The sequence below is a fragment of the Spea bombifrons genome, chromosome 8 (assembly GCF_027358695.1).
Source record: "Spea bombifrons isolate aSpeBom1 chromosome 8, aSpeBom1.2.pri, whole genome shotgun sequence".
Taxonomy (NCBI): Eukaryota; Metazoa; Chordata; class Amphibia; order Anura; family Pelobatidae; genus Spea; species Spea bombifrons.
Window position 1 is genome coordinate 1,929,605 of NC_071094.1, and position 26,377 is coordinate 1,955,981.

A 26,377-nucleotide genomic window follows, 5' to 3' on the forward strand; every position below is an offset into this window, starting at 1 on the left:
AAGGGCCGTTGGAACACAGGAGTGATGGGAGTGATAAAGGGCCATTGGAACACAGGAGTGATGGGAGTGATAAAGGGCCATTGGAACACAGGAGTGATGGGAGTGATAAATAGAGCTTAGAACACGTTGTCCGTGTTTACCTGACATCTCTTTGTATCTCTTTTGGTCTTAACTGGTGCAAGACTCAGCAGTATGGAGGATTATTAATGACCTCTGTTGTATAATAAATACCATTTCCGATAGGCAGAAATTATTAATAGTGAAAAAAGAAATAGCTGGAAATGATTGTAACTGACGCGGGACTCAGGAGACACAATGTTAGGTGTATTCCCCGAATTCCTTTTCGCCTATAAACGTTCTGCCTCTTAAATCTTGAAGACTTTGCAAAGAATCGACGTCTCTCTTTCCCACGTTCGGATCGGCAAATATGTCTACCCCCTGGGAATGTTACTTTTCAGCAGGAGAATGATTGCCCCTCCGTGACCTGAGACGCTCTCATTCATCCCAAATTCTTTACCTCCCAGATCCCTCCGCACCTGTTGGCTGTTACATGCGCGAGCGGCTCCAGCGGGTTGTGGGGACACCTCAGATGGACGCCTCCTGCTTGTGGGCTCCACAATTTGCCCCAAGATGGATGCCCCTGACTACAGGAGGCTTGTTACCCCCTCAATCACTTCTGCCCTCCTCTGCTGTAGGCGGCCATCACGATCGGTCTGTTTCTATAGGTCTGTCTTATGTTTATATTCAGAAAGGCTCGATAACCTACGACATACAGAACTGTCACAGCTGTGATCATACGTGTGCGATCATACACGTGCATACCGTGTCCATCCTATAGGGAGAGCTGGAAGTAATCTCCCAATGCCAGATGTGACACATTGAGTGACTTACGGGGAGATTCCCGGGGCCTCCAAAGGATGGATCCCAGTAATAACCCCCCAGAGCTGTATACAGCTTTATGGCAATGCTAATGAAGTCCGTCCCTCCATAGACTTTCATTAGTCAGAGAGTCAGACTGGGTGGTTAAGACTAAGCCATTCTATTGTTCCCCACAGGCAGTATGGGTAAGGAGTCGGGGGGGTTGTCTAGAAGATTGGGGGTCAGATAACAGAGCGAAAACATTTTATGGGGCAAAAACTACAATTGGGGTAAAAGAGAAAACAGAGTGATATTTATGAAAATGTATTTTTGATGTTTAATGCTTTAAGGAACCCTGACGAGAAACGAAGACAAGTTTGGGATTAACATATGAATCATCTAATAATAATAATAATAATAATAATAGTAATATTAGAAGGAGAATGCGTTCTGCTGTATTTACAATCTGTGGCACTTTGAGTTCTTCTATACAGCGGATTCCGCGGGGCTGTTATCAATTAAATTAAATTTGACAATAACCTGAATATTATACATTTAATCAAAGTTAAAAGTGTCTTCTTATTATTAATTGTTTTATATATCACCATCATATTCCGCAGCGCTGTACAATTAATATTATTTTTTATATAGCACCATCCTATTCCGCAGCGCTGTACTTCTGCGCGGGTGGCGTCGGCGCGGCGTAACTGTTGTTATTTTTGGGTTGCCGCGGACTGCTACGTGATTAAAATAGTAAATCACTCCAATAGATGCCAGGAGAGCAGCAGCCTTCAGATCTCTGCCCCGGGAGGCATCTGATGAACATGAAACGCTGTAATTGGCCCCATTATCTCTGCGTGAGATTTGCCCCGCTGGAATTATTTTAACCCCTGCCTGCCCGACCAGCTCCAGCAGTCTTCTAATGTGTCCCACGGGGGGGGGGCACTGATTGCATTTTTACTCATATCAGATGAGCTGGGTATTCCTACCTACCCCTGCTGATGGAACCCCCCCGGGGTAACAGATGTGCCACTATGTTTCCAACCCAGAAGTCTAATAACCCCCCACACACACATACCTGTGGCAAAACATGCCAGACATGACCACATTAGACAAAAATTGACCATGGAACATTCTTTGACGAAGATTCTTTCTTTAATTGGTCTGACTGTCTCTTTTTGTAGTTTATCAACCATCTCGGCGTCTGTCTGATCATCGAACCTCTTAAAACCTAATCTTCTGACGCATCTTTCCCCGTCTAAGAACAGCAGAAGATCTTTGACGGTCTTCAGATTCTTCAAGAGATTGCGGTTAAGGGTTTTTTCCCCACATAAGGTTTAGAAACCTCAGAGGTCTCTTCTTCAGATAGAGCATGTTAAGCAAATACTTAACCAGATCCCACTCTTCACCCCAATACACTTAAAGGGTTAAGTTAGGAAAGTCCAGTTTGTTTGCTGGGAAGCTGGTAATAAAAAGTGGTGCCCGGGTCCCATCTGGTGTTTGGATAACAAGAGGTAATTTTTTAACAAGCTGCACGTTTTTCGGAGCCGCCTATAGTGTCTCTGGATTATCATAAAGAATGACATCACATGCTTGATGATGTCAGAGATGTATTACATCCGTTCATGTATTCAGCCGTCCCCCTGTTGGTTGGGAAGGCCGTAGTAACTGTTTGGGGTAAATCACAATTTTTGGGGATTGTTTGGGAATTCTTGTACTGGAAAAGGTTGGAGGGGCCAGTGATCCCGTCCAAGCGGGAAGACAGCGGTGTCATGTGACCCCTGCGGTGAAAGTGCGGCTGCTTACACACCCTGCGCGAGAGAGAAGCCTCCGGGAAGGTGAGGGAGAAAGTGAGAGGATGAGTGAGTGAGAGAAGGGGTAATGGAGGGAGGGAGAGATGGAGTGAGTATGTAGGCATGCATGTATGTTACAGTGAATGGGCATGTGTTTACATGAGTGTGTATGTTACTGGGAGCGTGAGCATGACTGTGCATGTGTGTGTGTGAGCATGAGTGAGTATGTGTGTGTTACTGGCATGAATGTTATGTGTAAGCATGCGTGTTAGAATATGTGAGTGTATGTATGTATATATGTATAAGCATGAGTGTGTAAATGTGTTTGTAGCATGTGTGTGTATTATTATAAATGTTATGTGTGTGTTAGGATATGTGTGTGTGTATGTTTGTATTAGTATGAGCGTCTGTGTAAATGCGTGTGTTAACATGAGTAAATGTTTGAGGGTGTGTGTGTATGTTTGTAGCATGAGTGTGTATGTATGTGTGTTAGTGTCAGGGTGTGTACAAGGGGCCAATGGGATCCCTCGGCTTTGCCTGTCCCGCCCCCCCCCCCGTTCTCCGCTGGCGTGTGTTATTGTTACTTGTAAATGGTTTTTGTTACATTCCTTCACGTCCCCCATTGTTACTTCGCCACGGAACCTGCCGGCGCCATATACATAAATGGAACGTACGTCCGACTTCAAAGAGACGGCGCCCATTGATGTGCTTTGTGACGGGTAATTGTGAGGTCGGGTCATTGTCCTGACATCCAAGTCCAGGGAGGGGATTATTTACCTGCAGAGGAAACGGGCAAAATTCCCAGCGGGGCAATTACAGCCGTGATGCCGGGGCTTCAACTTATACACATCCCTGAAACCGGCCCCCGAGAGCGGCACGGCTCGGGAAACGTCATTCCCGTACAGACTAATTAGTTACTGTATCTGCAGGAATATATACCCCACACGTCTGGGGCTAATTGCCCCCGTGTATTTTATTTACCCCTATGTTCTCAGTTCTGAATGCGTGGAATAACCTTCCAGCAGGGGTGGTTGGACCGACGTAGTGGAGAGTTCAGGCATTCCTGGGATACCTGCTGATGCCCCGAAGGTAAGGTTTGTGGAGTAGAGACAGGGAACCGCAGGCTGTTCGAGCCAGCAAAAAAAAAATGCAAAAAAAAATGCAAGGAACCGCAGAGCTGACACTCAGTAACCATATCGTAGAATGAGGAGAAATATCGTACAAAAAGGGTTTATGGCTTTAGATGAAAGATCTCAAGATTAAGTGGATCAATTCCATTTGTCAGAGGAGGGAGCTGGGGGGGGCACGTGAGTTTGGGTTAAATAGTAGGGGTTTCTTTGAAGTTAAGCTGTGATGAAAGATAGTAAAATGTCAAAAGAAGGAAGATTAAAGAGCCGGAGGCTACGAAGGTCTGTGATGTTTATTAACCCCTCATCCTCGGGTCCCGGAGGAAATCGCTCTGTGTCGTGTTATGCATGCGCGGACAGCGGACCTTCGGGTATCCAAAAAGATGTCATTAAATGAGCCCATCCCCCCCAGAAGGAAAAAGAGAGAGAGTGGCATAAAATGTGATTCCTCTGAAGACGTAAATGCGGGGGTTTGGCCACGCTCGGGGGAAGCGTGTGTGTCGTGGGGCGAGTGTCGCGGGGCGAGGGGCTGCCGCCTGCGGGTCCAGTCTGAGGAATGGTGACCCCGGTCAGGATGGATCTCGTTCTCGTCGTCCTCCTCTGCGCTGCGTCATCGTCAGCCTCGGACGGTGAAACATTCCCCGACGCGCAGGTAACGGAAGACAGCGGCCCCATTACTGGCAATTACATTTATTACCGCCATTTAGGGATTTGTGCCCCAAAATTACAGCAATTAGAAGTTCAAGGTGATTTTGGTTTTTTTTTGACGATTTACCTGACAGCGATTCTCCGGGGGGGTACATTTATTCGAATATCTCCAAAGTCAGACATTCTATAGATTATTCCTCAAGATGATGTCATAAGATTCATAATTACACAGATGGCTAAATGATTTAATCTGCAAAGCTTTAAATACGCGCCTCGGTGTTGAGCCAGACCACAATATCCCGTTTATTGGATAAACTTCCGTTATTTAAAGAATCTTAGATTTTAAGGTAATATACGTGTGACTGAGTTAGCCGGGGGGCAGTAGAGAGTTTGGGGCAGTTGTGGGTCTTTCTGGATCCCCTCTCTTTAAAAGGTTACCATGGTGCTGGGTTCTCTTGTTTGAATTATTGTTTCTTTTTAAGAATTCTTAAAAATATATTCAATTTAAAAATTGGGGGAGGGGAGTACATTAATCACAAAAGGCATCAAACGCAGAGGAATCCCTTCTGATGAAAACCGACCACCTCTGCTGGAAGGCAATTCCACGCAATCATAAATAGGGTTTCTTGCATATTTACAAACAGAAACCTCTCTGTGTGTCAATATTTTTGGGGCAGTTTAATATTTTTACAAGTGTTTAATTTATTTCTTTAGTATATTGATTTCCCAAGAAAAGCAATTTTTAATTATTTAATTTTTTTTAAAAAATGTAATTTCATTATTATGAATTGCTTTTGGTAAAAACGTGATACGTTATAAGATAATGGAGCTTGTTTACATTAATCTGGAATTCGTCGCTGGAGATTAATGTATAAGGTGCAGATACTTTGTGATAACGGGCTTGCTGATTGGTCCACCTTAACTCGTGTTGGGAGATCCTGAAATGTACGGAATATCCATTTACATTTTTTTGGGATAATCTTTTTTGGGGTCTTTATTTGAAAAGAAATAATTTGTCTGGAAATTTTTTTGTTCCGCTTTCTTTGGGTTCTTTTGCACTGATTTGATCTTTCTGCTCTTGGCCGTAGAGCTTCCCATCTAACACGTCGTGGAAAGGGGCAGAAGATGGCGCAGGGCGTACCCAGAAAGCGGCCAAGCCAGATTCTCACAGATACATCAGCGAGTTGGATCTGTTGGAGCTGAAAGAGGAAGATCTTATCCCGACCCTCCGACGGGACCCGGTTACCGGCGACCATTCGGCCAGCAAGACCTCGAAGAAAGAAGAACGTCTCGAGAAACCGGACCCCCTTGAGGAAAACGTCACGGTGGACAAGCAGGAGAAAAGTCCTGTCTCTCCAGAAGGCATTCCCACCGACAAGTCCACGGCCGTCATCATAGACCTGACCAAAGACCCCATTAACACCAAAGCTACCCCTCTGGCTGTGCCAGATACCGATGTGCCCAGTCCTTACCCAACAACCGATCCGACGATATCCACGGCGCCGGAGAACAAGACCAGCTTCACCACACAGCATCCCTCATACAGCATCACATCCACGCTGGGGGGGTCAGGGACCACTGAGGGTCTACAGATTAAAAAATACCCCACAACTCAGAAACCTAAGAAGCCTGTTCGTGGCTTCCCAGGGCCCCGGGGCCCTCCTGTAAGTATCAGTTTACCCTTATCCTGGTAAAGTAATGTTAATGTTGCATAATACGGGGCATCTTTGAAAAGTATTTTTTTCTTCAATGGTCCAATAGAAACACAGACCCCGCCGGCAGATCGGCCCCCGTCTAGTCGCCCGTTTCTCTCTGTAAAGACTCAACCCTTAATCAGTCGTTGGTCTCGTCTTAGATTCAGGAGCCGTATGTCTATCCCATGCATGTTTAATACCCTCACTGTATTACCCTCTACCACCTCTGCTGGATGAGCACACTGGGAGTTGTAGAGCCACGAGGCTGGATTGGGATCAGACAGAGGGAAACACTGACATCTAGTGGTCAGAAAACAAATCTACAGACTCTCTGTTTACAAAGGGAACCTGATACACCTGAAAACATCTTACAAACTATATTTTCACCCAATAATTAAAGATATTACCCAGAAATGCTCTCTGTTTGCACTTGTTTCAAATGCAATAGAACATTTTACTGTCAACAGGACTTTTACTTTAGGCATGGCTCCCTAGCCTGGGGTAGAAGGGTAAGGTTTATCGGTGTTTCAGGGGGCAGGATCTCTCTGTGGTTTTATGTTGGTATCTCACATGTATTGCAGGGCTGTCCTGGTCGGCCTGGATTCCGTGGACCAAAAGGAGACAAGGTGCTCCCCAACATCCATTTCTTTCTATCACTTCCCACCCTCCTCTCCGTGAACTGCCCCACCTCTCTGTCCTTCTCTCCATGTGTTTCTCCACCTTCCAGCCCTCCTCTCCGTGAACTGCCCCCCTCTCTGCCCATCCTGTTCTTTCTCTATATTACTCACATTCATGCTTTTGCCCTCTCTCCTCACTTTGAATGCCCTACCCATTTCTAATCATGGAGTCTCCTTTGGGAGATGGAAGGGATGATACGAGGGGATGAGCCTGAAGCAGTTTTTATTTTTATCTAGGGGGACGCGGGTGTGATGGGGCGGACGGGAATGCCAGGAAATCCTGGGCCTCGTGGACCCCCGGGGCTGCCAACTATAATGATCTGGGGCAACTCAGCGGAGGACTGGGCCGCGTTCTACGTAAGTCAGAGAGCAGCAGGCATTTCCCGAGCTGCCTCACCCCGGACTCTGGATTCTTCATCTGAACCCGATCCCGAAATAAAAATCACAGTGACGTTAATTATATTTATCTGTGAAAATCGGTGAACGTGCTGCTGACTAAATTTCTCTATTTTTCCTCCCTTTTAGCAAACGTCTTTCTATCAGCTGCTCTACGCCGGCTGGCCCGTGAGTGTCTCTCCTACCTTATCCCACATGGCTTCTCATCTATGCAAATAATGGGATATAAATGGGCTAATAATTCATTTTAATGTTTGTAGTTGATTTCTTTGTGCTTTCCCTCCTCTCTGCCCTTCTCTCTCTGTGTTCTGCCCCATCTTCCAGCCCTTCTCTCTCTGAGCTGCCCCAACGTTTATCCCTTTCCTTTCTGAGCTGTCTCAAAACGCCCCCCTGCTCTTCGTCCCTGTTCTTGGGTGGCCATTTCTCCATCTCCCAAACTCAAATACTAGCCTATTCATTCAATGGCAGTTGTGTCTGTTGTCTAATCCTGCCTAGCAGTGGATTTTTAACGAACCATGATGCTGAATTGTATTTTTTTCAGAGAAGCCGCGGTCCGACGGGTCTTCCAGGGATATCGGGGAGGCCAGGGTCTCCGGTAAGCCTTCCATGCCAAATATAAAAATAGATCTAGCACCAGGGAATAATAAAGAGTCCTTTATCCTTAATTAGCTTTTCCTCAAAAAGAGAAAAGGTTGCCCTCCTGCACACAACTGAAATGCACACCAGGGGCTCTCTGTAAATTTATAAGCCATTTTATTTCTCTTGTGTAGGGTCTGATTGGACCACCGGGGTGGCCGGGAGAAAAAGGGCAGCGTGGCCTCCAGGTATGTTGTGTTTTAATAAACTGTCCAAGGACCTTCCCTTTAGTGTCTGAACCTCTCTGTCCCATTTAGTTTTTTTTGTATTTGAAAATACCAAATGAAAGACGGGGGAAACATTTTCTCATCGCACTTGCTCTTAAGAGCACTTCCTGGAAACACCTGGAGCCTGTGGTGTATTGTTCAGCGCGGCAGGAAGTGAAGAGGTTTTTTAAAATATTTGGAATCCGTATTAATTTTGCGTCACCACCTACTCGGTCTTAAAAGTAGCAAATGGGTCAGCGATTTTAAGTGCATCGTGTCGCCGTAAATCCTTTCCCCCGTGTTTTCTTCAACTAGTTAGAAATGTCTACCATTGATTAGCAAATATATAAAGAATGTCTTGCTGGTCTAGTGCTTGTGCTAATTTTTCATTATCTGCCTCGCAGGGACTGCCGGGGCCAATAGGGCCACATGGGATTCCAGGAATTCCTGGAAGAGATGGATCGCTTGGATTAGATGGGAAGCCGGGATCCATTGGGTTACCCGGAACAAAGGTGGGTGACCAAAAATAACAAGTAATATATATATATATATATATATATATATAAATAGTAATTAACCCTGTAAGCACCACACCCTTCAGCTACAAGTGCCTCTTTTGTTACAGGGGGTTCAAGGCTTTCAAGGGGACCGAGGACCTGGGGGAGAAAAAGGGGAAGAAGTGAGTAACTTCTGAGAGATAAAGGAGAACCTTTCATTAACGGAAGACAAACTCATTAACCTCGGAGTCAGGCGCGGTGTCCAATCTGTTGTATTTAATACATGCTCATGTAATACAGAGATCTCGCCGCGCATGTTTCCAGAGCCCACACGAATCTGTGTCATTCAGACAGGTTTTGTAGTCGAAGCTTTACATGATATTCCTCGTAAAAGGTTTTAACGACGGGGCTCATGACTTCCGTTCTTAGACAAAAATGTTTCCAATCCACCATGAAAGGAATCGAGTGGAAGTCAAGTCACGGCCCCCTCGGACGGTGCATCCCAGAGCTTTACAGCCCTTACTGTAAAGAATCCATTATCCGGAGGAACTCGCACAACGTCACTACTATACCCCTCCAGATTGCAGGTGCCTAAACCTTGACACCTGTTTTGGGGCATGGCTAGAGGCAGGAGTGGGCAGGGCCAAGGGTGTGGCCATCTGCCCAACCGTACCCAAAGAACCACCTTTCGGTGCTTAGCTGCAGAGCGTCCTGGGGTGGCCATTGCAGGACGCCCTAAGTAGCCCATGATCCCCAGAGGGGCCACAAAACATAAACGAACATACATTTAATGCTATAACTCCCAAAGCGCCCCATCCAAGGCACACAGGGCCGATCTCCCATTCGGTTTGTTAGGTATGTTACTGTCATTTCTTCTTGCTGAGGGTAATGAGAGTAGGTGCTGAATTTCTCTTCTTCTAAACCTGTTACAGGGGTTCCAAGGGCCCCCGGGGCCAGGAGGGGAAGAAGGTATCAAAGGAGCGAAGGTAATTTCCCATTTAAATGAGTTAAGGGCCCGTCGTCCGGATCCGTATATTGTACGTCACATAACCGTGTTTATTGTAATATAAAGAGTAATTATAGAACATTTATAAAAATATTACTCTTAAAGCCACATCCTACTATTTGAAGATATCCTTAGAGGCCGGAATTCTGGGGTCCCTTTAAGATTCTTTTCCATACCATAAGTAATAATATTTCTAAATGTCCCCTTTAGGGTTCGAAGGGCGAGCCCGGTCTCCCCGGAGCCGTCGGTTTACAGGTAAAATTTGATCCCCATTTCAGATTTTCGCGTTCTCTCTGACCCGCTTTTGTTTTCTTTGTTCATATAAAATATCCTTCTTCTTAGGGCCCGATGGGTGCAAAAGGTTTGCCTGGACTCCACGGACCCCCGGGAACGAATGTAAGAAAATAAAGGTTTTGGTTAAAAAAAAAATTACATTACAGTGAGTTCAAGAGTAATGTATCAGATTTCTAGCGGTTAGTAACAGTTTGTATCTTCTGAATTAGGGGGAAATGGGAATTCCTGGAGCGAGCGGACCCCCCGGCCCTGAGGTGAGTAACCATCCACCGGTTATACATCACGGATACGGTCAGCGGGACATCTTCATGACTTGTTTTGTTTTTAATTTAGGGAGAGCAAGGGCTTCCGGGGTTACCTGGCGCACAAGGGGTTAACGGGTCCCAGGTGAGTGACCCTAAACTTCTAAACTGTCGTGTTTATAAGAACCAGACAGATAATTGTAGTATAAAGGGGCCGGATAACGTTATCCTAGAGCTGCGTTGCTATGAATTGCATTCACTTATCTTCCCGTCTTCTCTAAAATTAGGGTGATCCGGGTCCCCGTGGAGCCTCTGGCCCCCGCGGGCCCCAGGTATGTATATGGTCTATTCTCAACCATTAGAGACAATTATTATTTAATGTTTTATATAGCGCCATCATATTCCGCAGCGTTGTACAACGACTGCCATCTTGGAACCTCTGTGGAACCTCTGTGTCTTGGAACATGGAACACATGGAACACAGTCCTAAGGAAACGTATATAGTGTGGCGCTGACACCCCATTCTCTTTAACCCGACCTTGGTTCGTATCACCCCCTCACAGGGACCACCTGGAATAGAAGGCTTGTGCGGACCTCCAGGGCACAGAGGACCTCAGGTAACGCACTTTGTACAGCGCTGTGGCACATGCCAGTGTTATAGACGATTGTCACGTGATCAGAACGTCTCTCTGCTCCCACCCATAGTCAGGACGGGGGGCAAACGCAGTTCCAGGTACTGATAACGCTCAGTCTCGTTATATTCAGCCTCGTCTTCTGTGTTTTACAGGGAATGATGGGACCAGAGGGACCCCCTGGTCAGAAAGGAGATATGGTGCGAATCAAACCCAAACTACCCCACTACTACTACTGTCCTGGTGTTTAGGTCTCGGTCTGTACCCTGTATGTGTCACATTGTACTTCTATACGGGGACATAGTCCACGTCCTCCCACCTAGAGCGCGCCACCAGATCTAGTCTGCAATAATTGGTTTTATTAAACAATTTAAGCTTAGTCCGTCTGTCCTAATCTTCGGTTTGTCTGCGTCATTCTTACAGGGAGAACCAGGAGTATCCGGGCTACGTGGGGAGAGAGGTCCGGAAGGGCCCATGGTAAGTCACCTTGTAGACATTTCTTACAATTGGTCATGGAGAACCATTATACCCCTAGATGTCACCTAGCCATATCCTCAGGTTAGCACTAGCCGTGTTCTCGGCACTGTACACAGAATCCCTATATTTTTTGGGGGGTATGAGTTAACCCCAAGCTTCCTTAAGGTGCCATAAGAGGAGAGAATTTAGCTCAGGTACTTGTGAAATGAGCAACATCACGCTGCATTTTCAACATGTGCTTGCACTTTCAGGGGTTAATTGGTTGGCCAGGTCCAGACGGGCTTCGAGGAGATAAGGTAAGAATATTGTCTGAGCAACTTGGCCTGGGGAAACCGGAGAAACTTGGTCTGTGTCTTGGGAGTGGGGGGATTAAAATAAAAGTAATAATAATGATACCCCCCCAGTGCCTGAGCAACTTGGTCTTGGAGGCTAGCTCTCCAGGCTAGCTCTTGTGTAAGCATTCCCTAACAATATAATAAATGAAGCAAACTGTTACACGATTAAAGAATTATGTCCAAGATTTAGCATTAAATCCAACAGAATAGATGGAACAACAGCAGCAAACAATCCCATGAATCCCAGTAATTAGTTACATTATCACTCCCCCCACCACCCTGTTTTATGGGTGTTTTGTCTGCGGAATCCTGTGTTGTTGAGACATTTACGTCGTAAACAAATTATGGCTTCTCTTTGAACTTAGAAGGAAGCTTAATGAAGGAAATGGGACCTGAAGGAGAGAACTTTGCACATCAAAGCGACTACTTTGTTGCAAAGCAAATTTAGAAAGATTCCGACGACAATTACTTGCGTTTCCACAAGGGGTCGCTGTTGTGCATATAAGCCGTGGGCACAACAAAAAAAATTATTATTATTTGGGATGACAAAAAAAAAATTTGTAAAGTTATTATTTGGATATTTTATGACATTTTACCACTTTGCTAGGGTTCTTTGAAGTTTGCTTCTGATGATATTCATTAAAAAGAAGTTATTGCAGATATTTATCTTTCAAAAAATAGAAAATAAAGCGACCAATCAGAAAAATAACAATGTTGGATTAATAATAGGTAATAGGATGCTCTAAGCAGTAGGATGACCTGGAGCCCTGTGTGGATCCATAATCCTCCCCTACTATTTACAGGGTCGGAGTGCAGCAGATGGAGAGAAAGGTGACCCTGGTGTGAAAGGCGACAAGGTAGTAACCTCCGCGCTGCTTACGTCTTGTGTGCTTAACACTGGATGGTCGCAGTTTATGGCTTTTTTATTGCTGGACACACAGCTGCCAATTGCACAATGTCTAATTTGTTTCCTTTAGGGTATTCCTGGGCCGGTCGGTGTCAAGGGTCCACCTGGGGATCCAGGGCAGATTGGTTTTGTTGGGTTCCAAGGACCCAAAGGACAGACTGGACCAAGCGGAGCTGTAGTAAGTATTGGGCACCTCCATTGACCTCAATGGGTCACTGACTCCCTATGGGCCATGATGGGTTATTGTCCTCATCGTTACCAACCATTAGGATAGACACCAGTACAAAGTTACCGCATTGTGCCGATTATAGGCAGTACCCTTATAGCTTGGTGCCATTTGAAAGAAAGTTTAATTTTTAAAGAAAAATACACATTAGAAAAAAGGCAAAATAGTATTTTCTCTCTCACACTCTTACTCACGCTCCCTCAATCTCCCGCTTACTCTATTACACTACTCTATGTACTCTATTTCTTAATGTCTTTCTACTTTGTCCGCTGACCACTTCCGTGTCCCGTCTTCTTTCCCGCAGCTCCGCTTCTTCTCTTGCCTCTTCGTGTTCTTCTGTCTTCTTTCTTCGTCCGCTTCTCTCCGGTATCAGCTCCATTGACCAGACCTCCCGGAGCACTTATTGTGACACTATTTCCCTTACATATAGGTACTCCATCCATGGGGCTTGGACCTTTAACATTTTGGCCTAAAGAAGAAATTATATAATTGTTACATTAATGTTTTCTGGGGGTTTTTTTTTATATTTCATAGGTTTGCATTCCTGTTGTGAACATTTATTAGTATTGACATAATCTTGTGTTTTGTTCTAGGGAGATGAAGGTCAAATTGGGCCACCGGGTTTAAATGGTAGTGAGGGCCCCAAGGTAAGTTCCACGCAGAGGAGCGATGTGGCTGGTGTGGCTTTGCTTGCTCTCCAGTGGATAGTGTGTAACTTTGTATTTTTCCTTTTGTGGATTCTTAGGGGAACCGTGGACCTGATGGACCAAAGGGGGTGGCTGGGCCAAGAGGAAACCGGGTAACCATAAACACTTTGAGGTCAACTTTACAAAGAACAAGTGTGTGGACAAACATGGGGTCGGAGAGAGTGGGCAGAGATTAGGTGTAAGAGAGTGGGCAGAGATTGAGTGTAAGAGAGTGGGCAGAGATAGAGTGGAAGAGAGTTGGACAAGGTTGAATGGAACAGAGTAACCCAAGGTTGGGAGGAAGAAAGTGGGCCGATTGAGTGGAAGAGCGTAAGTTAAGAATGGCTTTGGCTTCATTTATACAGTGCCATTGTGTTTGTCACAGGGACGTATGGGACAAAGAGGCCTCGCTGGGCTGCCGGGACCTCCAGTGAGTAGCACTCCCACCGCTGAAATACTAATAGCAAAGTATAATTATAAGTTAACTATAATGGGTAATATTAACTTAATCCAAAGCACTGGTTATCAGGGCTGTTTAACATGTAATTATTAATTTGTTGTGGTCACTGAAATCATTGAAGTCCTATGCGTAAGTGGCATTGAGGCCAGGCTGGGATTTGGGAATAAACGTACCACTGCCGGGACTTTCATCGTCTTTCTTTCTTTTGATCGCAGGGACAGCGAGGAGCTTCAGGTCCAGAGGGAGCAGAAGGACTGCCTGGTACACAGGTTCCCACTATGCACTAATTACCCATTATCTGCCATGGTGCTTGCTCACGCTGGCATGGTGCTTGCTCGGCTGGCATGACCCAGCTCTTTGGGTGCTTGGCTGGGTGGTGTGGAGCTTGGGTGGCTGGCACGGTTCTCATCCTTGTTAGGGACTTGGTTCAGCTAATATGGTGATTGTCCTGGCTGGCGTGGAGCTTGCCCAGTTGGAAGAGAGCTTGTCTTGGCAAACGCCAGGCTTTCTGCAGCTCTCATGGTGCTTGGCTGGTTGGCTCGATGTGGGACCTGGCTGGCAAAGTCCATTGCACCAGTTATTTGCCTCTGTGCCTTGCTGACGGGCTTCTTCTGTCTGGTGTTCTCTTATGGTCCGTGCATTGCTGTACTTACACATTAATATATACATATAATTGGTTATTGTGTGTGAAGTTTGTACATAACTTTTAGGTAGGAGGCTGAATTCCGCAAGATGATGTAACACGGTGACCTGATTCCACGATAGCTACTTTTTTAGATCCCTTATGTTTCAATATAGTCGTAAGAGACAAACAGGGTCGGTCGTTGTTGGCAATGAGTCCCCCAGTTACGGCTGAATTTCTTTTTATTGAAAGTATTAGGGGAAGGGGGTTCCGATACGCCTAGAGGCTCCTGGTAAATAAAACTTTCCTTGGTGGCCCAATACAAGTTGCGCTGAGTTGTATCATTTGCTAGATGGCTGGTGGCTCCGAGTACAATAATCTCCAGGGGTTCAGCGAGTTGGCCAATCAACGTGCCATAGATGGATGGGTCCACAGAGCCACATATGATGTGTGGTCCTATCCATGATATGTACAGATCCCAGTGCACATCCAGACAGCAAAATGCTCTCTAGTCCTGTGCTTTCTGACATCCTCTCTTCTTCTCCCGTTAACTCAGGGACCCACCGGCTCTCCTGGGAATCCCGGAAGCAGAGGACCTGACGTAAGTACCTTGTTGAACAAGAGAACGTCTAATCAGGGCTTCTTTGACCAAAGAAGATGTTTAGCACCAGCTGATTCTGCAGTGCCATGACAATGGCGACCAGTGAACTTTTAGCATTTTTTTAGCATTAAAATAGATTTTTATTTGATTATTATTTTTTAATAAACATTCTGGTACCGAACGAGAAGAGGGCCCTCCTCTTGTGAGTTTACAATCCATTCATCGATATAGAGCCCTAGGACTGATTTTTTTATTAATTAAGATGAATTGTTTATGTCATGGCCACCCGCTACCTTTTGCCTCCCGCACAGGGCTTAGCTGGACCTCGTGGGGACATCGGCAGAGAAGGTCTACCAGGCGCACCAGTGAGCATCTCTATCTTCTTCTCCCGGAATCCTATATAAGAATGACCGTCCCGCGTCTAACACTAATCTCTTTTCTAGGGGCCTCCTGGTAAGCCGGGAAGTGATGGAGATCCAGGACCAATGGGTGAAAAGGTAATTATTACATGGATTTAATAAAGTCGTCTTGGGGGGGTTATAGCTTTTAGATGATCTCCAGGCCTAAAGGTTAAGTTCTCGTGGGGTTCTCTTGCAGGGTTTTACTGGTAAACAGGGACCGGAAGGAGCACAAGGACCTGTGGGCATGTATGTAAGTGTTATCACTATCAGAAAATATTTTGGGTTTAGATACTATGCGTTTGGTGTTTTTGTGGGGACTCACAAGGAATATAAGGGGGCTTTAAACCAGACATTGATTTCATTGGAACCTACTTGGGGCACCAAATAGCTGGGATACTTGCCATGCCCGGTTGTGTCTGTGAACACATGCATGTTTATATGATCAAGCTTATACCTGTTTGTCTCCTAGGGGTTGCCTGGGGCACCTGGACAAAGAGGACGGACGGGGCATCCCGGGGAAAGGGTAACTTATCTCTTGTTGTTTAACGCTGTTGGGTTTTAACAAAAGTGTCAATAGGCTACCACTAATATATTATGTATTTTTACCGCAATGTCGCTTATTTCGTATGCCTGACTTTATTATTTTCTTCTAAACCAGGGGGAGCAGGGCGTCCAAGGGATCCCGGGACAGAAGGGCAAACCAGGACTAAAGGTAGGTCCGGATAGGCAGCCATATCTCACTTTTACCAATGATGCCTATGGCCATTGTGCACATCATTGGGAACATTGATTATAATATAGTATTTTCTTCTTTTTGTAGGGTCCCACAGGGCCCCCTGGAGAGAGAGGCCTTCCTGGACCGCAGGTATTGTCATAACTCAAATCCCGTAATAGTATACACCTTATACTGCCTCTGCTAGGAGGCTGTTCCATGTATTCACCGCTTTTGTGTGGCATATTTCTCTTTTGTTAGGGTCGGATGGGAGAGCCAGGTGATCAGGGTTTGCCAGGATTACAGGTAAGAGTGTTACCGAGTTTGGTCTTATTTAGTACTGTACTTAATCTCAATGAGTGAGACCATGAGATCTAAAATACTCCATCCATGTTGAGTCTGGACCGGCTGCATTTTGTAGAACATATCAGCGTCTTATGAGGATTAAATACTGACCTGGGATTGGTTTCATATAGGGACCCCCTGGAAATCCTGGCTCTAATGGGGAGCCTGGGGCAATTGGACCACCAGGACATCCAGGACCCCCTGGTATCGATGGAGCTCAAGGTCCTATAGGGTACCTGGTAAGTGTTTCCCGCCTGTCTGGGCCCACAGCACTGGGGCCTTCACGTGTACACGTGCATACAGTACATACATGAACGCAACGTGTACTCATGTAGAGATGGACCAATGCTTCTCAGTGCTCCCCTACAGTCTGCTTCTATTTTAGGGTCAGGAGGGACTTGTGGGGTCTGAAGGACCAGCTGGGGAGAAAGGTGAAAAGGTGAGCCCTGTGCACTGCGTGAAGTGGATTTATGGTGTAAGGGTGAATAGATAGGTGGATATGATCTTTTTTTTATATCTGCACAGTAATCTCACAAATGTATAGAGAAAAATAATTTTCTTTTTATGGGCAAAAAAAGGCTTTTTTTGGTCCTAATCTGTGCTTGTTAAATACTCATAATTTCCAGGGGGCAGTTGGAGCTGTCGGAGACCCAGGAGTCGGAGGGCTGGACGGGGAGCAGGTGAGTTCTGCTTCTCCTGCAAAAGGTTCCCTAAATCAGCGCAGTTTCTTTCCAAGAGGGCTGAGGTTAAATGTTTTTGGAAGCGTGTTTTTTACGTGTTGTCATGCATGGCTATGGAGTAGAAAGGAAGATTTAAATGTCCAAACGCCCACTTTTGTATGTAAATTTATGTGCTCTTTCTACTGGACTCCTATGCACTACGCACAATATAATGGGCCATGGGGGATGGATAATGGAGAAGTGGAGGTCCGCACAGATTTGTCCGGGGCTAATACTCCAGACATGAACAAATTGGTCCCTCTTTCCCTACCATTCACTTTTTCGTGAATGAGTGTAATTCTACAATAGTATTTTTGGAGAAAATCTACAAGAAGCATCCTGTTCTGCAGAGTTTACAATCTAGGTATCTGACAGCAGCTGATTTTTGGCATGTTGTCCCCCACAAAGTTGCAAGGTATGTGTGTATATTTGCGTGTCTGTGTGTAATACTCTGATGCTGTTGTGTCTGTATCAGGGGGAACCTGGAGTTACCGGCAGCGAGGGACCTGCCGGCTTAAAGGGACAGCAGGTCAGTATATAAAAAGCCGACTGCGCAGACAATGTTTGTCATCTAGATCAACCAATGCCTGCTCACTCCGTGAACCCAACATCTCGAGCATAAGTGTCCATGTGGATAGGCCCCTCAAAAACACTTTGTTTGATGTCATCACGTCATGTTCGTTGTCATCATTTTAACAGACTTTTTTTTTGCAGGGTGAACCCGGTGCTCCGGGACATCCTGGTCCTACAGGACCGATGGGTGAGCCAGGGGAACGAGGAGCCCAGGGTCCGCCAGGGGCCCCAGGAGAGCCAGGCAAGGAGGTATAGGACTTGAAGATGTGTAATAAGACTTGGCGGATAGAAGTTTGTCCCTTTCTTACTGAGCTTATCTTTATAGGGGGATCTAGGAGAACTTGGCGACATTGGGGACCCCGGAACAAAAGGAGAAAAGGTTAGAAGAACACTTTATATCAGAGATTTATTTGATTTTATGGGTCCAAAGAATAACCTTTGATCTTTGGTGGTAGGGTGATTTGGGTTTGAGCGGCAGCCCTGGAAATCCTGGAGGGAGCGGTATTATGGGTGAACACGGAGTCCGAGGTTCAAAGGGCGAGAAAGGGGAGCGAGGACTTACTGTGAGTGTTGCCTGGTGTTACAAAGTATCATTTCTGGACTATTTATAGTTTACTTTTCTTTTTAAACTTTGTGTTTCGTGTTCTAAAAGCTTGGTCCGTCGTTTAACTGAGACCTGAATGTTACAATACTTTAGGTTTGTAAATAAAGTTTAATCTGGCACATACAGATTTTGCCAACAGGTTGGATCTATTCCATCTCTAATTAGTTGTGCTCCTGAGGCGAGCGTCATCTCCCATTCCTCCTTCCTTCCCCACCTTTTTTCCCTCTCTCGGACTCTTTCTTCTACTCCTCTAGCTATGATTTTTCTTATTTACATATTACAAAACCACTTCTGTGCAGGTGTTTGTGCTACATTGTCTGAATAGATTCCTTTGTTATAGCCAACGGTCAGGTCACTTGGTGTCAATATATTTGTAACATAGCACTGTATTCTTCTGTACATGACTGTGTATTTACGCAATGTGCTGTTTGGTATCTTTGTTACGGCTTCCTTGTATACATTGTTGGTATATCTGTTCATGACCTGATTCGTGTCACAGAGGTTAATAAAACTTGAATTTAAAAAAAAAAAAAAAAAAATAACGTTTAAGTTGGGTAATCGAATGGGTCGTGGCAAATTGCCCCTTTCAGGCACCCAAGATGGTGGTTTACGGGGTCTTCACTTTATATTTATAACATTGTCCTTCTTCAGGGTCCCCCTGGACTGATGGGCATCACTGGGCCTTCTGGACTTGCTGGACAAATGGTAACTTTTTGCACAGATCCAGGGGTTTATATCTGCATGAAACGGAAAGGTTGGGACTGTGGGACAGATATGGTATAAGTTCATCTGCGATGTATTTGTTGTAATCAATGATCACACGGTTATTCATTACATTATAGGGAGAAGGTGGGGATCCAGGAGCCCCTGGGTTAGATGGACGTCAAGGAGTAAAGGTACGCTTTTTACAAGGTCCACCTATCCGAATTGATGTGTCAAACCTATGATACAAATGAATGTTTCTGAATATTTTTTCTTTTTTTATAGGGTGAAGTTGGTAGCTCTGGTGAGACGGGTGTTCCCGGCGCCCAAGGGATTAAGGTATGCTTGAAGTTGGATGTCAGGGCCGATAAGCAAAAGACCTTTTTGATATTATGCTAAATATTTGGATTTATTTACCTTTTGTGTTACCAGGGTCTCGTTGGAAAGAAAGGAGAAAAGGGGGAAACAGGACACTCTGGGCCACCAGTAAGTGAACGTCTTTTATGTGGGAAGGTCTCCTGATTGTTCACATTTATCTGATGTCTTCCTAATGTCTTTTCTTTTAGGGTCCAATCGGTCCGCCTGGAAAAATTGGTGAAGAAGGCCAGCAGGGGTTCAGTGGAGCCGAGGGACCCAGAGGGGACATAGGAGATCCAGGTGAACCAGGAATTCAGGTAAAAGCACAACATGTAAAAAGGTTCTTTGAAAATGATGTCACCGAGTGGGGAGGATGATGTCATAGAAATTATTATTCCTTTTCAGGGGGAACCTGGCCCTCCTGGAGAAAATGGAGCCGCGGGAATTCCTGGACATGAAGTGAGCGCCAGACTCTGCTACAATACAGTACAACGCATTCCACTACATACATGTCAGCATTGGTATTCACACAGTTATAACATGCAACATACAAGCAGAACGGAATGTCATGCAGAATACGTGTGTGATTCAATGAAGACATAGGTAACAAATCAGACAGAGCCAATAGGAGATACAATCTATGCCTACTTCCCACCCATTAGCTGCTCAGAGTTCTAATATAGAACACAGGTACCTAGATACATCATTCAAAGATACATATAAACACACACCTGCTAGTATTGTTCACATAGTAGTATACACATTGATCACATGGTGTAGGGTTGTAGCCCTATTTAACTTATTATATACTTGTTTGTACTTGATAGGGGTCTCCAGGTCCAAAGGGTCAACCAGGAGAAGCAGGGGAACCAGGGAAAGTGGTATGTATGACAAACAAGCTAGTAAGTGACTGGGTCGGCACTGGCTGAACCACTGCCTGATTCCTCTGTACCTCTCCCCAGGGACCCATTGGAAGTCAAGGTCCAGAGGGAAGCGTTGGCCAGAAAGGAGAAAAGGTTTGATGTTCTTAGTGTCCCTAAATTTACCTGGATTCATCCCAATCCTTATCTTTTGCCACCTATAATATTGCTGCTCCCAAGTCATATTATCTCCTGCAGCTCATTCTCACCCACCTTCACCATAGCTGAAGACAGACGCTACTACATCGTGTTGTCTCCGACCTCCTCTCCACCTCTCCTAATTCTCCATATCCCGTATATCTGTACTTGCAGTAAAAAACCTCCTTTGGGACATTTAATTCCTTGTGTTAATGTCAGGACCCGGGCGAGCAGGTCTGGTAGGAGTCCATGTGCAGGGGATACGGGGGACTCTGTCTGTACCCCTTTATTCATGGTGACACCGAGATAGGTACAGACAGAGTAGCAGGACTGGAAATGCAGAGAGACAGGAGCTGAGGCAGGTACAGGCTCGGGAGCTGAGGCAGAGAAACGGGAGCTGAGGCAGGTACAGGCTCGGGAGCTGAGGCAGAGAAACGGGAGTTGAGGCAGGTACAGGCTCGGGAGCTGAGGCAGGTACAGGTAGGTACAGATACAGGCACAGGTTCAGGCACAGGCGAGGCCCACTGGCAGGGCGGACAGGAACGGAGGCCCACTGGCAGGGCGGACGAGAACGGAGGCCCACTGGCAGGGCGGACGAGAACGGAGGCCCACTGGCAGGGCGGACGAGAACGGAGGCCCACTGGCAGGGCGGACGAGAACGGAGGCCCACTGGCAGGGCGGACGAGAACGGAGTACTACCGGGCCAGGCACGTGTACTGGATCATGCACGGGTACAGGCATAAGCTCAGATACTGGATCATGCACGAGTACCGGCTCAGGCACGGGTACGGGAACGGACACAGGCTCAGGCTCAGGCAGGAACAGGCACAGGCACAGGCTCAGGCTCAGGCAGGAACAGGCACAGGCTCAGGCTCAGGCTCAGGCTCAGGCAGGAACGGGCACGAGTACAGGCACGGGTACGGTAGAGGAACAAACTCAGGTACAGCAAGCGGCTCTGAGCAAAGCAGTACTTCAACATCAATGCCAAGGCCCTGACTGAAGGGCAGGGCAGGTCTTATAAAGGCAGGGCTTCACTTAGTCAATGAGGCGCAGCTGTACCGGATAATGAGCTCCAGAGCACTCCAGAGGGAGGAGGGTGGCCACTAGAGGTAGCAGATGGAACAACCACCTGATGATACAGCCAGGTTTCAGGCAGCAGAGAGTGGATCCTAACAGTTAATATAATGTGAAGAAATGGATGACCTTCATCGTTCCTCTTTATGCTCCTGTAGGGTGACAGAGGAAGAGATGGCCGCCCAGGCCCCCCCGGGAACCCTGGCAGAAAGGTACAGAATGGAAGGAGCCATTTGATTGGTGCCCCATATTATAATTTTATGTAATAGCGTCTGACAATCCAGCTCAAAGATCTAGAAAGGCTTATCCAGTGATATTGGATAGACCAACATTTGAAATGCTTATTTTAAGTCGACTAGGTGACATATGTTCTGTTACTGACATGTGTTCCCTTAACCTGAACATAGCTCTTTCTTTTATTTGTGTCCTAGACCTGAATCTGATTTTTTTTAATAATGTATTCAATGTAGGGTAAGCGGGGAAGGGCAGGTCTACGACCACCAAGAGGACCTCTAGGTCCCAAGGTAAGAGCATCATTACCCAGTGTTATAAGGCAGTGAGACTTGGTTTGGTTCTCATGTTGATCTAACAGCAATCATCTCCCAGGGTGCTAAAGGAAACCAAGGGCCACCAGGACCTGCAGGACCCAGAGGACCTTATGTGAGTAGCAATTTTGGAGTGAAGAGAGGAGTCTTAAGTTGGTTGAGTTTTTAACGATTTATTGGCTTTCTCTGCAGGGTATCCCAGGGCTTAGAGGGCAGAAGGGGGAAACAGGCCCACGTGGTATGAAGGTATGTGGCCAAATACATGGGAAATACAGGTCTGAAATGAACAATGTTTTTAGCTCTGCTTTAACAGCATTGAGTATGCAGTGGGTTACATCTTAGGTCTTCCACAGGGGCAGCTTGGAATGGACGGGCCACTTGGACCACAAGGAGAAGACGGGCTGAAGGTAAGAAGACTCGTTTCTGTCTACAATACCATTTGAATGCATTTCCATCCTTCACAGCAATCATACACTTGTTTTTCTCTAGGGAAAACAAGGAGCTCTAGGGGACCAAGGACCTCCAGGAGAGAAGGGGGATCAGGTACTATAGAACTCAAGTTTAATCAAGTAGGATCGTTATCTAGAAGCAGCCGCTCCAAGGAGATCTGTAAGATGACCAATATGTGTTGCAGTCCCCTTTCTCCAGGTTGGTAATAATAAAGTTTAGAGAATTGTGTGACTGTTCCCTGTTTTGTTTCTTATAGGGAATCGTTGGACTTCCAGGATCACAGGGTTTGCCTGGCCCTCGAGGACCTCCAGTAAGTGGCAGTCACATCTCACACAATCACCCATTCTGGGAGCTCATGCCAATGTATTTTACATGCAGACTGCGAGCCATTCATTTTATTTTACTTTTATTTTTAGGGACCAGAAGGATTGAAGGTATGTTTTCTATTGAACCCCCCTCCCTTTGCCAGTCAAACATTTAATTAATGCACCCAATTTAATTATTGCCTGATTGTCAAATTACAGGGATTGAAAGGAACACAAGGGCCAGAGGGACCCAAAGGGCCAACTGGACCCCCGGTAAGCACTGCTTCCGTCTTTGCTTTAACCCAAGTCACCCCCCCCCCGCATACCTGGGTCTGTCACAATCTCCGATGATGCCATTAATAACTATTGAAGGAGACCTGATTTTTATTAGAACTTTTTAAAAAAAATGCATCATTGTTTAAAAGGCACACAACTGTCTTTAATGTGCTTCTGAAAAATGGAGGTGTCCAGGAACCACCCTGGGCTTCTAGATGGGCAGGAATCCTACAAATGTAGTTATTAAGTCTTGTTATATTTTTAGGGTCCTCCCGGAATCCCAGGTCCCCCAGGACCTACTCTAAACGCCACCGTTCTCAGTTTAAAGGTATGTATCAACGGAATATTGGTTTGAATTTACGGGGATGGATTTCCACCCCACCCAGCACCACTTTTGCCATGACGTAGTCTCACCCTCCTCATTGTGCCCATTTCCCTTGGGGGAAGGATGGGCTTGTGACACTAAATAATTAACAATGACCTAATTTTTCTGTTATACAACTTGTGAGCCATTGTTACCCTATTAAAGAATTCTACCCATGGAATGTTTCTCTCCCAGCGTTTGGGTCCTCACAATGTGACCTCGATGGAAGGAGACCCTTGGAGTCTCCTGCATCATCTGGAGGAGGAGCTGAGGCTTTTGGTTAGTCCACCGAATGGGACCAAGGAAAATCCAGCAAGCACCTGCAAGGAGTTACAGCTGGTACAGCCGCACCTAGCTGATGGTACGTGGGCTCTAAGCAGTATTTGTGGAGCAAAAGTTCGCACGAAATGTGTTGCTTCTCTCGGTCTCTCCCTATGTTGGTTGAGAATGAGTGATTGAAAGTGAGCAAAAAAGCAATGAATTTAAAAAAAAAAAAGCCCTTTAAATGTCATCTGTACCGAAAAGGCAGGAAACGAAATTTGTTGTCCAAAAACAAATTGACCAAAAGTGGAGTAAAAAGTTTTTGCTCGTATTCCTAATAGTTTTTTTTCACCGTGCACATGTCTAATAAGCACATGAGCAGAATGAGGGGCTCATAACAGTCTCGTAAATATAATTGTATTAAAATTAATAACGTACAATTTTTGTAGATGGCTGGTCCAATGACAGCCCTTTTTTCTGTATGCTTGCGCAGAAACATTGTAACCACTTTATCTTTCCAACGCAGGTTATTATTATATTGATCCTAATCAGGGAAGCCCACAAGATTCTTTCCTCGTCTTCTGTAATTTCACGGCAGGAGGAGAGTCTTGTGTACCTCCTAAGGAGGCCCAGGTAAGCATTGGACGTGGCATCTGCTCCTGTTTCACGCACGCTTTTAATGTAATCTCACTGTTTTCTAACCAAGATGGATCTTCGAATTCCTGTCTAGATACCCGTCAAGCCGTGGCTTCGCAGCTACCTGAAGCCAGAGGGATTCCAGTGGTTCAGGACCCTCCCTGGGGGATTTACCGTAAGAAACCGGTTGTATACCTTTTAGTAACCGGAGGTGACAGCGAATCTCCATAAAACACGACGCTTGCTTCATTATCTGGCGTTTTACTGGGTTTCAGTTGACTTTGGTTGGCTCGGGACATCTTGGGTGGGCTGTGAATTCCCAAACAGGATTTACAGGTGTGATTTTTTTCGACCCGCTTTACCCTGCAGTTCGCCTACAGCGAGGCCAACGTCGTCCAACTGCGCTTCCTGCGGTTACAAAGCCTTAGCGTACACCAAGACGTGCGGTATGTCTGCCACGCAAGGAAAGGTCACCCAGCGAGGGACAAGGATGTCAAGTTCCTCACCGACACACGGGATCAGAGCTTCCTGGTGACTCTAGAGGGCTGTGAGGTAAGGACACCAGGGGGCATTTGGAGGTTGAGGTTGCGGTGGCTTCAGTGACAATGTTATTATTTTATATCTTTATAGATTGTATAGGAATTCTCTTTTTTATAAAAATTGTGTTTTCTACCCACAGTGGGAAGAACCCTACAACAGAACGGAGACCGTGCTACACTTTGCTCCCATGGACCTTTCTCTGCTGCCTCTGCGGGACTTGGCTTTGTTTCACGACGGAGACACAGACCACGAATACGGCTTCTTCGTGGGGCCGGTGTGCTTCGGCTGAAAGGACAGGCCAACTTCCCTGTAAACTTTTCTCTGAGGACACGGACCCAGGTCAAAGGTGGAAGACCTTTACTATTTATACAGAACGTTATTACACGGGCGAGCCAGCGTTTCCCCATTAACTTCCTCTCTCTCCGGAAGGGAGACTTTTTATTGTTTACAGTAGAGTTATTGGTGCTGGGAAGTCCAAGACTTCTCTTGAATCTCCTGGAGAGAATCACACCTCAGACCTTCCTATCAACAGAACATTCAACACGAAGCGTTCTCAGGGAAGAAGAATTGGTGCCCTGAAATATACTTGATGATGTCACAAAACCACAAAAGAGAAATGGTGCTAAGGTCATGTTTCATTCTGTACGTTCAAAAAGAACATTAGACCATCTACAGTAGGGTTCAGTGGAGCCAACACGCCGAGGTACCAGTGTCTTCTAGAAGGATACGGACACTAACCTTGGAAGAACATTGCTTAATCACAGATTCATTATCGTGGGGTCTGGCCGGCTTGGACACCAGGGATTTTAATGACCTTGGGACAATTCTGAATAACATTTGTTCATCCTAATGGAACTGTCCATGGTTTGGTGCATTCATTGGGCAATAAATCCCAGGCCCCCAACATACAAAACAGTTCCATATATCACTCATGCATATGAGGATATCCGTCGGGACATGTATCTGGAGGTTCTATATGATGAAATACTAGTAATGATAGCTTGTATGGTTGGAAACAATATTAAAATGAATCACTTATAGGCAATTAGATAAAAGTCTCAGGATTGTACGCAAAGTGTTAATATGTGTACAGGACTCTCCTACCATCATATACCTCTTGTCTTTGTATTTGCGATTATATGTTTTTTAACCCGTTTATACCCGCCGCTGCCAAACCAGTTACACGGTTTGTTGGGGGAATACAGGTTTACATCTTCAACCATCTCTTATTCGTAAATGTAACCATTTTAAAGAATTCTGATAAAGGTTCTATCCTCCTTTGTTACAGCGATTGGGGGGGCAACCAGAGAAATTTAATGTTAACCGTTAACATTCTTGAAAGAAATGTGGAGTTTTTAAAGAAAATTCTGCCCTGTCCTCTTCTATATAAAGGCCAGTGGGATATACATAGGATCTAATTTTATTTATTCCAGAT

The 26,377-nt window shown here is 45.7% G+C and overlaps 1 protein-coding gene across 1 annotated transcript in view; it reads left to right on the forward strand.

The window, feature by feature from the left end:
- LOC128503163 (collagen alpha-1(I) chain-like) overlaps positions 1-26,230 on the forward strand; it is a 58,945-nt gene extending 32,715 nt beyond the window's left edge. Inside the window, exons 6-67 of the mRNA XM_053473194.1 lie at positions 5,515-6,090; positions 6,702-6,746; positions 7,035-7,154; positions 7,323-7,361; positions 7,735-7,788; positions 7,964-8,017; positions 8,440-8,547; positions 8,661-8,714; positions 9,465-9,518; positions 9,749-9,793; positions 9,881-9,934; positions 10,042-10,086; positions 10,166-10,219; positions 10,362-10,406; positions 10,638-10,691; positions 10,862-10,951; positions 11,130-11,183; positions 11,435-11,479; positions 12,322-12,375; positions 12,496-12,603; positions 13,245-13,298; positions 13,397-13,450; positions 13,723-13,767; positions 14,013-14,066; positions 14,976-15,020; positions 15,332-15,385; positions 15,464-15,517; positions 15,618-15,671; positions 15,891-15,944; positions 16,080-16,133; positions 16,242-16,286; positions 16,395-16,439; positions 16,610-16,717; positions 16,864-16,917; positions 17,105-17,158; positions 17,673-17,726; positions 17,912-18,019; positions 18,096-18,149; positions 18,226-18,333; positions 19,026-19,079; positions 19,217-19,270; positions 19,362-19,415; positions 19,509-19,562; positions 19,643-19,750; positions 19,839-19,892; positions 20,261-20,314; positions 20,396-20,449; positions 21,724-21,777; positions 22,036-22,089; positions 22,172-22,225; positions 22,303-22,356; positions 22,464-22,517; positions 22,600-22,653; positions 22,817-22,870; positions 22,977-22,994; positions 23,085-23,138; positions 23,407-23,469; positions 23,701-23,866; positions 24,293-24,399; positions 24,497-24,577; positions 24,772-24,954; positions 25,082-26,230. Of these exons, the coding sequence (XP_053329169.1) occupies positions 5,515-6,090; positions 6,702-6,746; positions 7,035-7,154; positions 7,323-7,361; positions 7,735-7,788; positions 7,964-8,017; positions 8,440-8,547; positions 8,661-8,714; positions 9,465-9,518; positions 9,749-9,793; positions 9,881-9,934; positions 10,042-10,086; positions 10,166-10,219; positions 10,362-10,406; positions 10,638-10,691; positions 10,862-10,951; positions 11,130-11,183; positions 11,435-11,479; positions 12,322-12,375; positions 12,496-12,603; positions 13,245-13,298; positions 13,397-13,450; positions 13,723-13,767; positions 14,013-14,066; positions 14,976-15,020; positions 15,332-15,385; positions 15,464-15,517; positions 15,618-15,671; positions 15,891-15,944; positions 16,080-16,133; positions 16,242-16,286; positions 16,395-16,439; positions 16,610-16,717; positions 16,864-16,917; positions 17,105-17,158; positions 17,673-17,726; positions 17,912-18,019; positions 18,096-18,149; positions 18,226-18,333; positions 19,026-19,079; positions 19,217-19,270; positions 19,362-19,415; positions 19,509-19,562; positions 19,643-19,750; positions 19,839-19,892; positions 20,261-20,314; positions 20,396-20,449; positions 21,724-21,777; positions 22,036-22,089; positions 22,172-22,225; positions 22,303-22,356; positions 22,464-22,517; positions 22,600-22,653; positions 22,817-22,870; positions 22,977-22,994; positions 23,085-23,138; positions 23,407-23,469; positions 23,701-23,866; positions 24,293-24,399; positions 24,497-24,577; positions 24,772-24,954; positions 25,082-25,231 (4,590 nt within the window). The 3' untranslated portion in view covers positions 25,232-26,230. The remainder of the gene's footprint in view (positions 1-5,514; positions 6,091-6,701; positions 6,747-7,034; positions 7,155-7,322; positions 7,362-7,734; positions 7,789-7,963; positions 8,018-8,439; positions 8,548-8,660; positions 8,715-9,464; positions 9,519-9,748; positions 9,794-9,880; positions 9,935-10,041; positions 10,087-10,165; positions 10,220-10,361; positions 10,407-10,637; positions 10,692-10,861; positions 10,952-11,129; positions 11,184-11,434; positions 11,480-12,321; positions 12,376-12,495; positions 12,604-13,244; positions 13,299-13,396; positions 13,451-13,722; positions 13,768-14,012; positions 14,067-14,975; positions 15,021-15,331; positions 15,386-15,463; positions 15,518-15,617; positions 15,672-15,890; positions 15,945-16,079; positions 16,134-16,241; positions 16,287-16,394; positions 16,440-16,609; positions 16,718-16,863; positions 16,918-17,104; positions 17,159-17,672; positions 17,727-17,911; positions 18,020-18,095; positions 18,150-18,225; positions 18,334-19,025; positions 19,080-19,216; positions 19,271-19,361; positions 19,416-19,508; positions 19,563-19,642; positions 19,751-19,838; positions 19,893-20,260; positions 20,315-20,395; positions 20,450-21,723; positions 21,778-22,035; positions 22,090-22,171; positions 22,226-22,302; positions 22,357-22,463; positions 22,518-22,599; positions 22,654-22,816; positions 22,871-22,976; positions 22,995-23,084; positions 23,139-23,406; positions 23,470-23,700; positions 23,867-24,292; positions 24,400-24,496; positions 24,578-24,771; positions 24,955-25,081) is intronic.
- The last annotated feature ends 147 nt before the right edge of the window (positions 26,231-26,377 follow it).